This window comes from Myxine glutinosa, chromosome 4, assembly GCF_964187855.1.
Source record: "Myxine glutinosa chromosome 4, kmMyxGlut1.1, whole genome shotgun sequence".
NCBI lineage: Eukaryota > Metazoa > Chordata > Myxini > Myxiniformes > Myxinidae > Myxine > Myxine glutinosa.
In genome coordinates, this window is record NC_136264.1 from 58,323,338 (window position 1) to 58,337,469 (window position 14,132).

General features: G+C 43.9%; 1 protein-coding gene across 29 annotated transcripts in view; it reads left to right on the top strand.

The window, feature by feature from the left end:
- GIGYF2 (GRB10 interacting GYF protein 2) overlaps positions 1 to 14,132 on the top strand; it is a 333,184-nt gene that overhangs the window by 21,934 nt on the left and 297,118 nt on the right. For all 29 annotated transcript variants that reach the window (XM_078775747.1, XM_078775759.1, XM_078775749.1 and 26 more), the window contains exons 3-4: positions 2,203 to 2,332; positions 6,207 to 6,302. In XM_078775747.1, the coding sequence (XP_078631873.1) occupies positions 2,203 to 2,332; positions 6,207 to 6,302 (226 nt within the window). The remainder of the gene's footprint in view (positions 1 to 2,202; positions 2,333 to 6,206; positions 6,303 to 14,132) is intronic.

The following is a 14,132-nucleotide window of genomic DNA, read 5'->3' on the forward strand; positions in this document are numbered from 1 at the left end:
ATTACAATTGAATGTTATATTTTGAACACGAATTGGAACGTCAATTGGAAAATGAACCTGCCGTTTAACAGTACTTTGGGTTTGAATTTGTTCCTAGTGCACATGTGCAGAGAGGAGTGAGAAAACGTTGTTACTCTGTCTGCCTGTCTGGTAGTGAAACAAAATTGAAAATAATTCCAAACAGGAAACATATTGTTTTGAAGGACGTCATAAAGGACAAACAACAGGCACGAAGAACTAATACTAACGTAACGTGTTGAAAGAGATGGTGTAAAAGAAGCTGAATCAATGGCGGTGAACTGCCGAATTTTATTTCTTCAACCTTTAAAATCTTTATTTCAGTTGAATTATACACTTGAACACTGTGGAACACAAATCACTCTTTTGGCACTTTTAAAATCCTTCATTTAACAGTAAGTACTTGGGCAAAAAATAATGGCATTTTACATCATTATGACCAATCAACGTTGCTGCACATAGACCCTGCCCATATGCCTGGTGTTGGCTTAACGGTTGGGGTGCTGGCTTGGGATTCTAGGGTCCTGAGTTCAAATCCCAGTCTGTTGTTGAAACACCAGGTGGGTGGTGTTTACCCAGCTTGTCATTCTTCTGAGGTCGGCAAAATGAGTACCAGCTTACTGGGATGAATGAGCCATTCAAGTGTCCTGTGTAGGAGTGATGCCCTGACCAGTATTGTGCCAAATAGTCAAGAAACTGCTTCGGCAGCCATATGCATCTGAAGATGCAGGAGTGGTCATCATCATCATCATCATCATCATCATCATCAGACCCCACTCATGTCCTTGTTTCTCTGGGCTTCGTAGTGTAATTTTCTAACAACTCTCTAGTAATCTAGTTGATATATTATTCAGGAGGGATTTGGGAATAATATCCCACAAATGTCGGTTCTTTTGCAATTTATTCCAGGTTTAGCAAAAAAAAATATGAGAGATTGACTGGGCATTACTTGAATGTAGAAGCTATAAAGCCAAATGGAATAACTGGCTATTTTTTACAGATAGTTTGTCACTTAATTGTCAAAGCCATTGTTTATCTACATTTGATGACTTCAAAGTAATTTTATACATTTTATTTGTTTTGGCGGTGGCCAGATGCATTGCTGTCCTCGGTAAATGGATGAAAAAACAAAAAACAAAAAAACCCACCTTTAGAGGCCATTTTTCCCCGCAAAGCGGGGGTTGGCCTTTTTCGGGAACCATGGTTGTTGTTGTTTTTTGGCCCCCTTTTTGAAGCAATGTTTTACGGCCGGATGCCCTTCCTGCTGCCAACCCTTTTTGTCGCCTTGTTGATGGGAATAGAGCCTGTGATTGATGCTGTGAAGAGGAACAGGTTGAGATGGTTTGGTCATGTGTTGAGGAAGGATGAAAGTGACTGGTTGAGAAGAGTGATGGAAATGAATGTAGAAGGAAGTAGAAGACGGGGAAGACCGAGAAAGACTTGGCTAAAGATGGTGGAAGAAGAAATGCGGGCAAGGGGGTTAGGTTAACAAGGAGAGATGCAGAAAATAGGGCAAAATGGAGAAGATTGTCATGGGGACCGCAAGGCTAACCCCCGCTCTAGCAGGGAAAATGGCCTTTTTAAAATGCATGTTGTTGTGTTGTTGTTACGACAAGCAGGGAATTACCAGTGAACTGGTACTCAATTAGCCGACCTCGGAAGGATGACAGGCTGAGTCAACCCCCCTGGCGTTAATTCAGCGATCGACCGGGATTCGAACCCAGGATCCTAGGATCCTAAGCTGGCACCCTAGCCGCTAGCCCAACACCAGGGATAAATGATGGACAAGGAATATTTATTTTATTTTCAAAGTGAATGTTTAAGCTTTAGGGAGAGGAGAGGTGAGTGACTGAGGTCTTGTGGGAAGCAGCTTATGCACAAACTAAAGGGAAAGCAAGATAAATATTTTGCTGTATTCTTATATTTTCCTTTTCACTAAGCACATTCCAGTGATCGACTTAGTTGGAGTCGGTGAGGGTTAGGGAGACTATGTATGTATATATATATATATATATATACATGTATGTATGTATATATATATATATATATGGGTATATATATATATATATATATATACACACACACTCGATCGAAAGCAATCTTTTTTAATATGTGCCAATTTGAATTGTATGAAGTATTTTGGGTGTGTATAGAATTTTTTTTCTCTTTTTTTCGACTGTGCAGGCTCCGTACGCTCTCGAGTGGTGGCAGTGTTGCCTCCCCTCCCCCATCCCCTGCGTTGCCAAAATACAAACTTGCTGACCATCGGTATGGTCGGGAAGAAATGCTTGCACTTTATATTAAGGACCACAAGGTGAGTGTTTTGTAAAAGTTTGTCTTTTATCACCATTTATTTATTTATTTTAATTTTAAACCATAATGATTAACTTGCGATGAGCATTCATTCTTAAACCGCATAATGTTTTTGTGCTCAATGAACATCTGAATGAAGTTTGACATTGGATTGTTTTATTTTTGCAATTTGTATTATATCCAAATATCACCTCTTAACTGTTACGGAGCCAAGAACTCATGTGCTTAGGCACATTAGCATTTGTTGCAAAGGTCATAATCAACAGGGGGCGTTTGCCATGCACCCACCCTGTTTAAGCCTCCATTATACAATGCAAGCTGCGGAATGCTGCCTATCTTTTTTGATTGCTGTCCACAAGTGTGATCATGTCTCTTCTTGTCAAGTGCCTTCAGAAACTGTGTGCTCAGTACTGTCCTGGCTTCATGACTCCAATTGATTTGGTTTTTTCTGTACAATGGGACACATTCAGTACTGCGTGGAAGAGGCGATGGGTGCCGTAGACACAGTAACTTCATACCCTGGAGAAGCCTTGCATCTCAGTGTGGTTCTCGGGTGACCTTGCCCACCTCCCTGTAGGTGGTTCCTGACTTCATCACAGCGATGGCAAACATCAGAGACTCCTACGCAACTCAAACTAGGTTATTGGATGTTTCGTCTGCTGTGTTCACAAATAAAGTCCCATTCAGAGCAACTCCATTATGTCCACATGAATTGCACCTCCATCCACAAGGAGTCGCATATCTGAGATGCTTGACATGTAACCTCATTGACTGATGTGCAGCACGACTTGGGAAAGCCTAGATAGTCGAGCAGAGGAGGGATAACATTACCGCACCACACAGGCCTCATGACCAAGTCTGTCTGTGGCATTAGTAGCTCCAGTCCAGGTCAAATCATCCTGCAGCAATATTCAACACTAACCCCGCTTAACCTGTAGGCAATGCACATCCCATCTATTACTTAGGGAGTGAAAACCTTGATCAGCATGCTCTCATCTTTAACCCTTTGCAGAGCTTTAAGCTCAGAGAGAAGTAAATATTTTGGACTATTATAAAATTACTTTGTTTGAAAATTAATAACTTATAATTTGACTTTATAGCTTTAACCAGTTGTTGCTTAAAATCCAAATGACCTCTACAGAGACATAAAAGCAACACAATTTGATGACCTGCATATCTAAGACCAAATTATCTTGTAAACTAGAATTTTACGTTTTCTTTTGTTTTGTTGCTGTTGTTGTTAATGAGGTTTTTACGGCGTAGCCCAGCGGGCAGAGCCGTCGAGAACAGTGTTTGTCCGTCTGTATGTATGTATGTTTGTCCCCTCAAACGTATACCAATCAGAGCTGAGAATCTGGTCACATGACAGGGTGATGTGATTACGTCTGACGTCATTACGGCGGTGCTTCGGTTGACTCTCCACGCACCGCCATTTTGATTTATATGCCGTTCATGCTGAACATATTGTCGAACCTGTCATCTATCACAATCGCGATGCTCTACCTTTACATTTTTCATTCAGTGTGAAACACAAAAAAAACAATTGTTAAAATGTTCATCAAATATCGAAAGCATCGGCGTTACCTCTTTTCCAACAATATGGTACGTATAGGCCTTAGGCGTTATGACTCACCGTCAGCTTCGGACAAATTAAACCCAGGTTTCTTAATACAGTTGTATCGTTTCAATAGAATCGTTTTCATAGTAATAATCATATTATAGTAAATATAACCATAACACTTTAATCCCAATGTCGTGAATGGAAAGTTGATGGATTGAAGCGGTGTAAAAGCGGAAGTAAGGAATTCACCTCGGTTTTTTAAAATAATATAATTTTTGTAACAATAACGTAACGTTATTGTTATAGTAAATCTAATCGTAACACTAAACCCTTTGTAGTGACTGCAAACGTACTGGGGGTTAAATATATATCTTGTATATATTAAAGTAGCGGCAGTTTTGTGTCCGGCTGTCATGCTACGTCATTACGTATATGATGTCATTACAGCGTAAACACCCGCTCACTTCGCGAGCTGCAGGAAAGGTCATTCCTCTTTGGGGTATATAGGTTACGGTCGATCTATGGTCGGGTCCCAAGAACATTGGGTGTGTGTTCATTTCCCAAGTTTCTTGTGGAGAGATCGCCAAGTGGTTAAAGTACTCGAACAAGCACTCTATTCAAAACCCTTAAGGAATGGCTGACTTGGCAAGCGCTAGCTAACTGCTTGGTAAATCAGCACACCTCCAACCCTTGTGGGGTATATCGATTACAGTAGATCTTCGCTCAGTTCTGTAAGTAAAACTTACCTCATGGAAGTCTGGATTCCTCCAAATTTCTTTGTTTAATGTTATAAACAGCATTAGTGACTGTTTGAAAAGCTAAACATGTGTGTTTGTGGTTTATAATATTTTACAAACCTGGCTACGCTGCTGTTAGACTTTTGGTCTTGTTTTTCTTTTATTGGTTTAAATTTGGTCAAAAATTGAGGTTCTAAAAACGAACTTATGATAATTTGGCATTAAACAGGGAATTGGTTCTGCGCTTGTTTAAGGGCAGTGTGTATTGTATCTTTCCTCATTGGAATGACGGCCTACGACTTGTATGAAACGATGTTGTATTAGGGTGCCTCTTCCTTTCTAAATGGTTCCTCAGATGGTGAAGTTGGCTGATAAATGCCTTGTGTTTATAAGAATGAGCATGTTTTTTTTCTACACAAGTTGAGGTTCATGGAGGAGCTAAATGACAGGGTTAGTGTAGCAGCATAGCAAACCTGTTGTGCATTTTGTGATACAAGCACCAAATTTGGTACACTAGTAGACTATCATATTATGAAAAGATCTGGATATTGGGCCATCTCAGATTCAGAGATTTGATTTTTGCAAGATTTCGATTCGATTGGGATCGAAGAGAACACCTTCTTCGTCTTCTGTACAGTGAAGTTGCCAGCCCTGAATTATCTGGCTACATCTGGGTGCTTCATTGGGAGTGCAACCGTGTCCCTCAGGTGAACAGGGACCCACCTGGCATAGTGTGTGTGGTCTAAGGCATGGAACCATGGGACCAGTTCCGTCAGGGCATCAAGGTACGTCGTGAATGAAGCCTGCCGCAGAGAACGCACGTAGACCAGTACCAACATCTCTAGTTCCAGCACAGTTGCCCAGTACTGAAAGTTGGGAATGTCTTCTCCTCTCTGGTGACACCAGTCTTCGAACTCAGGCAGGTCTTCTGCATCATCAGCATATGTCATACAGTGGCGTTCATACGCACGGTGTTGCAGGATGTGCAGTGCCGCTGCAGTGATTTGATGAGCTCTTCTTGTGCGGGTGACGTGGGCAGCTCGTAGGAAGGAGTCGGCCGTCCCTGGCGTTGCAAACTCAGCTTGCAAAATCTGCAAATCTTGCAAAAATCAAATCTCTGAATCTGAGATGGCCCAATATCCAGATCTTTTCATAATATGATAGTCTACTAGTGTGCCAAATTTGGTGCTTGTATCATAAAATGCACAATTCTTTTGAATATTTGGGCTAAGCCGCCCCACTAGGTGGCGGGTTGACAGGGGAAGAGGTGGACAAAAAAACCCAGCAACATCAACAACACAAACAATTACAATATGAGAAGGGAAGTGAAAAGGAGGAAAAGTGGTGTGGGGGTTAGGGAGAGCAAAAGCCATTGATGGGTGAAGGAGAAACCGTGAGGTGATGATGAGCATCAGTGTTGAATGGCTGCCTGGAGGGAAGAGAAAACAGTCATGAGACAAAAGATGTGGATAGTGAGTTTCACAGAATAATAGAGTTCATAAAATGCAGTTTGTTTGTGCTCATAACTTGAATCTAGTTTTTAAAGTGCAGCTGAGTTTTTTTTGTTTTTTTTTCAGGTCCCAGAAGAACTTGAAGATAAAGAGTTCCTCCCCATCCTCAGTGAGGAGCCTTTATTGCCTTTGGCTCTTGTACCATTCACTGAGGAGGAGCAGGTAATGGTGTAATTTTAGCTTCATCACCTTGTACGCTTTGTGATGGTTATGATTTGCTTGGTCATGCAGTCCCCACAGTATTGTGTCGACATAGAGCACCTCTACCTTTGAACTATTTAGTTTGGGCTCATTTATCGGCCTGACAATATAACTGTCGGATTTGTGCTTCACAGGTAAGGCGTTGCATTACAGAGTGTGCTGCCCCTCATATGGATGTTTAGCTGGGTCACCTGACTGCTAGCATTAATTGGTGAATGTTAAATATCACATCATGTCTTTTGCGGAGAGTAAGCGAGTTATCGGCAGCACCCTGAACAAATTCCAAATTTCTGTCCAAATTGGTTCTTGTTGACCATTGTGTTTGACCAGTTGGTTTGTGAGAAGACCTGGGCCAAAACCTCTCCCATGGCCGACACTACAAGAGGGTGGGATTCAGTGGCTGTTAAAGGTGAGGCAGTGATAGTAGTAGTTGTAGTTTGCGTCTCATATTGTACTTGATGTTTTCCTGTATTGTTTTCATATCGAGATCGTGATCAATAAATTTAAATACACAGCATACCTCTGTTCTATTTTGTGATTAACTTGAGTTTTTCATTTTTGTTTTTGGAGATATTAAGTTCGCATTTGGCAGTTGTGCCATTCACGCATGATATGGTTGGCACTATTTGACATAAATGCCCGTAACAAGGAGAACTGAGGTAGACCGAAGATACAGTTGATTGTCCTATCTTTGAAGAGAGTTTCCAGGCTTGATGAAATTGTCAAAAATTTGAATTGGTGAGATTTATTTCGATACCTATTCATTCGTTTGTTTATTCCATTGATTTACAGTCACGTGAAAAAGTAAGTACACCCCATGTAAAGTTTTGACTTTTTCAACATATTTCAACATACAGCTATTTGATCCTCATTTCAACAATATTGATAGATAAAGGTGATATAATATAACAAATATCATGAAACATTTACATTTTGTAGTCCATTATATTGTTGTGGTTTTTAGAACCCTCCACTTTGTAAATGTTTGTAATATTCCCTTATAAATAATCCCCTGTAAATATTCCCATTTTTGGTGTAAAAGGTCAAAGGTCGCACCCGAGTTAGGTCACGAGCAACACGTAGCACACCATAGGCTTCTTCTTTAGTTATTTCATTAATATGTGTTTCAGGTAAGGATCTGTTCCCAGTAGTTGAATCTGCGTTGTATTAATTAAATAAGAGTAGGCCCCCTTGTCAATTCATATTGCGGCGTAGCCTTCCTCCAAACTGTGTTCCTGGGCTTGCCAGTAGCGTTCGCTGCCTGGCTCAGCCGCCATTGAACACGAGGTCAGGCTTGGAGAAGAAGGGGGCGGGGCGGCAAGAACGAGGTGTGGCCACGTCAACTCACCACCAGGGCGTGGCCGGTAAGCCCCCACCAGCCAACCAGGGCTGAGGTGAGCTCGTTAATAGGCGTGGCTCGATGAAGCGCGGCTTGATTTCTAAGCGGGTTATAAAAGCGCAAGTGCCAAGCCCTCTAAGAGAGATGCGCGAGGGGAGGCCATTGATTAAGGACTGCGCCGGGGGATGCTGATTGTGAACGAACTGCGCGGGGAGCGCTCAATTGATTGTCACGTTGTTTGAGCGACCTGCGCGAGGGTACCCTCTAAGACGAACGTTGGGCGAGAGAGAGTTGGCCCGAAGATTACGTTTGCGGCATCCCAGTCCCCCGCATAATTAGAAGGTCCGGTCGCACGCCAACGACACGCGAAGCTGCCTGCCATTCTTCGCGGCGGACCCGGAGCCTGGAACCATCTGCTTGGACCCTTCTCTTCCTTCCCACCACCACCACCCCATTCGTGTAAGTGTGTTTGTATGGTCCTGGGCGTGTGATAATATAAGACTGTTTAAGGCTGCCCTGTGTCACTGCTTCTTCTTCTTCTTGCATATTCCCTTCTTTCATTTCCTCTTCGGGTTTCTTGTACATAATTAATAAATTATATTTGTTCTTCCTTTACTTTGGTTCCTCTCATCTGGTCGCTTGCATCCTGTCCCCAATTGAATATCGGTGGCACGATATAGGAACCGCTCAGAATCGGGTTAGTCTTTCTGCTAACGGCTCGAGCTTCGGATTGCTAAACCATTCGGCAAAATTCCATCTTGTCCGTGGCTCGGGCAGAAGTAGCGCCCTGCTTTGCGGCGAGGTTGGCGAAGGTATCTGGGAACCCATTGACCAGTCACCCTGGTCAATCTCAACCCCGCAAAGGAGCGCAATATCTTCTAGGACTCGGGACGGCCAGCTTAATAGACGAGGGGATTAAACCCCCCTCGGTAAGGGGAGCGCCGTAATTCGAGATCAGCAACAATATAATTTAAATAAACATAAATGCAAATTTCGCATGTGGAAAAAGTAAGTACACCCTTGGCTCCAATAGGTGGTATTGCCCCTTTTGGCAGAAACAACCTCAAGTAGGCGTTTCTTATAACTCTCGACCAGTCTCTGACCGACTGGGAGAAAATTTTGTCCACTCCTCCATGCAGTATTCTTTCAGCTGTACAATGTTTGAGGGGTTTCTTGCATGCACAGCTCGTTTCAAATCCCCCCACAACATCTCGATGGGATTTAGATCCGGGCTTTGACTTGGCCATTCCCGAACCCTCCATTTCTTTCTTTTCAGCCATTCCTTGGTGGATTTACTGGTATGTTTAGGGTCATTGTCATGTTGCAAGGTCCACCTTCGGTTCAGCTTCAACTTTCCGACAGATGGCCTCACATTATCCTCAAGCACCCTCTGGCACAATGAAGAATTCATAGTGGATTATATGATGGTGAGTTGCCCAGGCCTTGATGCAGCAAAGCTGCCACAAACCATAATATTTCCACCACCATGCTTTACAGTTGGTATCACGATCTTGTGATCAAATGCTGTCTTTGGTTTTCGCCAAACATGTCTTCTGGTACGTGTTACGTGTTCCTCCCCGACCCCCTGGTCACGGTGTACCTCCGAGCCCCGAGAGGAGTCATGGCAGAAAAATGTGTTATTCTGTATGTCAAAGATCAATGGAGAAGCCACCCCAATTGTTACTCACAAACAAATATTGTCTTAAGATCACACAAGAATAACAGTACAACAACAATAGTATTCAAAAGTACAATCAATATGTCCTATGATGGTACCATCAGTTTTGTAATATATAACTCACTGTGCTCCAAGTGAGTGAAACAAGAACATTCCCCAATGTCTCTTATTCCCGGCTTCAAGACGAAGTTGATTCGCTCCAGCGATCGCTAGAACGATGTCCAATCGAGACCAGAATCCCGTTCAGCTGACGGGCCCCGTCACGCCGCCAAAACTGCACAAAGGCGTACGCGGCTAAAGCAGCGCAAAGTCACGCGGCCCAAAGCTGCGTAAAAAGCGCACTCAAGGTGACTTGGAAAGCCAATGGCGCCCTCCAGGTATGAACTTTCACGGCTCACAGTCGGCGAGCCGCAAATTAATCCTCAAAAGCCACGGTGGGCACACACACATTCGAAGGTCGAAGTCCGAATCTCGGTCTCCAGTCGATATCCGAAGCGCGTACAGTTGGCCTTGGAGTTCGCCCCGCCAAACTGTACAAAGGCGCCCTCCAGAGGCACACCTTCACCGCTCACTCAGCAAACCGCAACGTAATTGGAGATGAAGCGATCGCACACACACATCCCCGACAGACGGTAGGATGTTGGGGTGAAGATGACACAAACCAAAACCTTCATAGGTGTCCGAAGCGCGGGTGTTCAAAATGGCCGACGGCTCCTGCTTGAGACGAGGCGAGGATTCGTCGGAATCACAGCGCCCAAATCTGACTACGCAGACTTCTCCCCTCCGGCGATAATTCCTATCGCCGGATGTCCTTTCAAGGAACTCAAACTCCCCTCGGAACTGTCGGTAGACCTTGCTCGTTATGGAGCGCTGACGTCACGCGTCTTCTCCGACTTTGCTCGCGCCGCTTCTTCCTCCTCCTTTTTCTTCCGGTTCGGTTTCCTGTATCATTTTACGTTAGCCTTTTAAACTTTAGATAGCTGTTCCTGAATAATACACCTTTTGAGAATAATAATAATACATAAAGAAACATGTCAAGTGGGTGAAAACCACAACAGCGGAAGTGACGAATCCGTAACACTTCCCCCCCTCAAGAAAGAAAGTTTGAACACAGCGAAAACTTTCTTTGCATGCAAACTCTTTGAACAAACAAAAATAAACTCACAACCCAAATCACCATTTCCCGTGAGCAACAATTATCAACATCTCAAAAATAAAGCAACAAAACTTCAAACAACCTACAGAGATTTCCAAAGTTAGTTCAGTCTGGACAAAGCATGAGCAACGACATTGTCCCTGCCCTTTACATGCTCAATTTCCAAGTTGAACTCCTGCAAAGCCAAACTCCATCTCCTCAACCTCTGATTTTTATTTTTCATTTTTTTTTTAATGAAGGTTAAGGGGTTGTGATCAAAAATCCAAAGTCAAGGAAATCTACAGCACTTTTTTAAGCAGGCCGAGCTGAGAGCCAGGTTTCATGGTGGTTGGGTGGTGAGGCCTGGAAGTATTCACTACATGGACGCCTTTAGGAACGTGGAGTTCATGGTTAATCCGTGTAGGAACCTGGGCTCGGCTGCTCCGCAGCATTCAGTGCTTCAAACTCTTCCTAACTTTCATAATAATCACGGTTGGAGCGCTTGTCGTTGTAGTCACGTACATAGCGGTCTCCTTCTCGGCCACTACCAAAACTACTACTTCCACCCCGGGAGCCATAGCCACCCCTGAAACTACCTCCACATTTTCCTCCTCTGTAGCCCCCTCGACGCCCACGGCCTGCCTTCTCTACTATTAAGGTCCGACCATCCAAATCCTTGCCATTCAAATCCTTTTCTGCATCTTTGGCATCCTTTGTGTTTTCAAACGTGACAAAGACAAACCCTCGACTTTTGCGTGTCCCTGTCTTTTATCAGCCGCACTTCCAAGAGTGGTCCATATTGGCCGAAGACAGAGTCCAGAACAACTTCCCTGGTTTTGAAGTTCAGTCCACCCACAAAGAGCTTGCCAACATTGCCTCCATCCCTGACTTGTGTGTGCTGACACTTAGTTTTTGGGTACCTGACAAGACGTGCCTGTGCAAAGCGTGACGTCAGTACCTTGCTCTTCTCTTCAGAGCGCTTCCTACCCATAGCATGAGTCGCGGCACAGGATGGAAAGATACCCGGAATTTCCTGCTCTAACTGTGCGGTGTTATTTTCCATACTGGGCTTTTCAACCAACATTGGATTACCAGAAACTCGACCACTGGCCAAATCATTCCCGATAATAAAAGAGATTCCCTCTACAGGAAGAGTGGCTTGTAAACCTACGGTGACCGGTCCTGACACCAAATCAGACTTTAAATGGATGACATGAAGTGGAGCTTTAACATAGCCACCAACCCCCTGTAAAAGAACACTAACACCAGTTGCCGTCTTCTCTGACAATGGCAAAATGCCTTCAAGCATCAAAGATTGATGTGCTCCTGTGTTCCTCAATACCCTAACAGGTCTCTGGTTAGTCAAGTCTCCATCCAGTGACACAAACCCCTCTGAAATAAAAGGTTTGTAACCCTCTTGAACAAGGTCGTTCTGTGATGCCGTAACTTTGGCATGGGAACCTTCACAAGGCACTGTCCGCCAAGGACGATTTCTCGCATTTGCCAATGCATTCGGAGTTCTACTATTCTGACTCCGCTCCTGATTTTTCCTTTTCAGGGCATAGCATTGGGACAATGGGACATCAAATGTCCAGGTTTCTTGCAGAAAGCGCAAGTAGGCCCAGACGAAAAACTCGTGGTCTGCCTCAAGCCCCCCGGAAGATAATCTGTCTTGGAACTGTCGTCTTCTGATCCCTACAAGTCATGGTATCAGATTTGTACTCATAGTCATCTCTAGGTCGCCTCCATGAATTTTTTTTCTCCGCACCTGATTTACCATAACTCCCCATGCGAACTCTAGGCGGGAAGTTAGGTTTGTGGAACCCCATCCTGTGTGTCAAGGCATAGTCATCTGCCACGGTTGCTGCCTCATACAACTCTGGTACCTTCTTTTCCTCCAGATGTACTTTAATGTAAAATAAATGCATTATTATTATTATTATTAATGTCCTCGTGGACACTGTTTGAATTCCTCCACTAAGATCAATTGTCGCAACAGTTCGAAGTCTTTCCCAATCCCCTTCGAGTCGCACCACCGATCAAACATGGTTTCCTTCATTCTGGCAAACTCCACATGGGTCTTACTCTCCCTCTTCCTGGCATTCCGGAATTTTTGCCGGTAAGCTTCAGGGACCAATTCATAGGCTTTGAGGATGGCTTTCTTCACTTCCTCATAATCTGTACATTTGTCAATCGGTAAAGCCGAAAATATATCTTGAGCTTTACGCACCAAAACACTTTTCACTAACATAGTCCAGGACCCCACAGGCCATTTTAGCATTTGAGCCACTTTCTCAAAGTGTAAAAAAACTTGGCTACCTCTTTTTCATTGAAGGGTGGAACCAGCCTCACATGTTTACCAACATCCCAGGTGTTCTGACTAGTTGTCGAACCAGCCGGCATGGATGCTACCTCTCCCCGTTCTCCCATTTTTTTGCAGCTCCTTGAGTTTAAGTTCCCTCTGATAATCCATGTCACGTTCCTTTAACTCCCTTTTGGCTCTCCTCTCCTCTGCTCTTTCCTTTTCTCTTCTTTCTTTGAGTTCCCTTTCAGTTCTCCTTTCCTCTGCTCTTCTCTCCTCGAGTTCTCTTGCAGCTCTCCTTTCCTCTGTTTTTTCCTCTGCTCTTCTCTTCTCGAGTTCTCGTTCCTGTTCTACTCTTCTTTCCTCAAGTTCTCTTGCAGCTCTCCTTTCCTCTGCTTTTAACCTTTCCTGACTCTGTAGTTGCATCTCCGTTTTCCGGAGCTCCACATTTTCTTTTTCCTCGGGTAACCAATCCAAGGCTACCTCTGTCCATGTTCCCTGTCCCACCAGAGATTCTACCACCAATGTCTGCATCTCTGCTTTCTTCATATTAACTCGGACCTCCAAGTTAAAATGTCTGGCCAATATCAAGAGTTCCGATTTTTTTTAACGCTTGGAACTGTGCCTCATTAGGGGATGCCGCAAACTGTTCTGCATCAAACACCATGGTGACTATCAGTTAACACCTGTTAACCTTCACACAAAAATTTTCCAATGTTTTTTGAAAAATTTGGGAATTTTGGGAATGTTAGGGAATTCTATCCCGGACGAATGCTATTAGGGAATTTAATCCCGGACGAAGACCCAATTTCGAGCCTCCGAGACAATTGGACGAGCCCCCAATTTCTGTTACGTGCTCCTCCCCGACCCCCTGGTCACGGTGTACCTCCGAGCCCCGAGAGAAGTCACGGCAGAAAAATGTGATATTCTTTATGTCAAAGATCAATGGAGAAGCCACCCCAATTGTTACTCACAAACAAATATTGTATTAAGAACACACAAGAATAACAGTACAACAACAATAGTATTCAAAAGTACAATCAATATGTCCTATGATGGTACCATCAGTTTTGTAATATATAACTCGCTGTGCTCCAAGTGAGTGAAACAAGAACATTCCCCAATGTCTCTTATTCCCGGCTTCAAGACGAAGTTGATTCGCTCCAGCGATCGCCAGAACGATGTCCAACCGAGACCAGAATCCTGTTTAGCTGACGGGCCCCGTCACGCTGCCAAAACTGCACAAAGGCGTACGCGGCTAAAGCAGCACAAAGAGTCACGCGGCCCAAAGCTGCGTATAAGGCGCCCTCCAGGTACGAACTTTCACGGCTCACAGT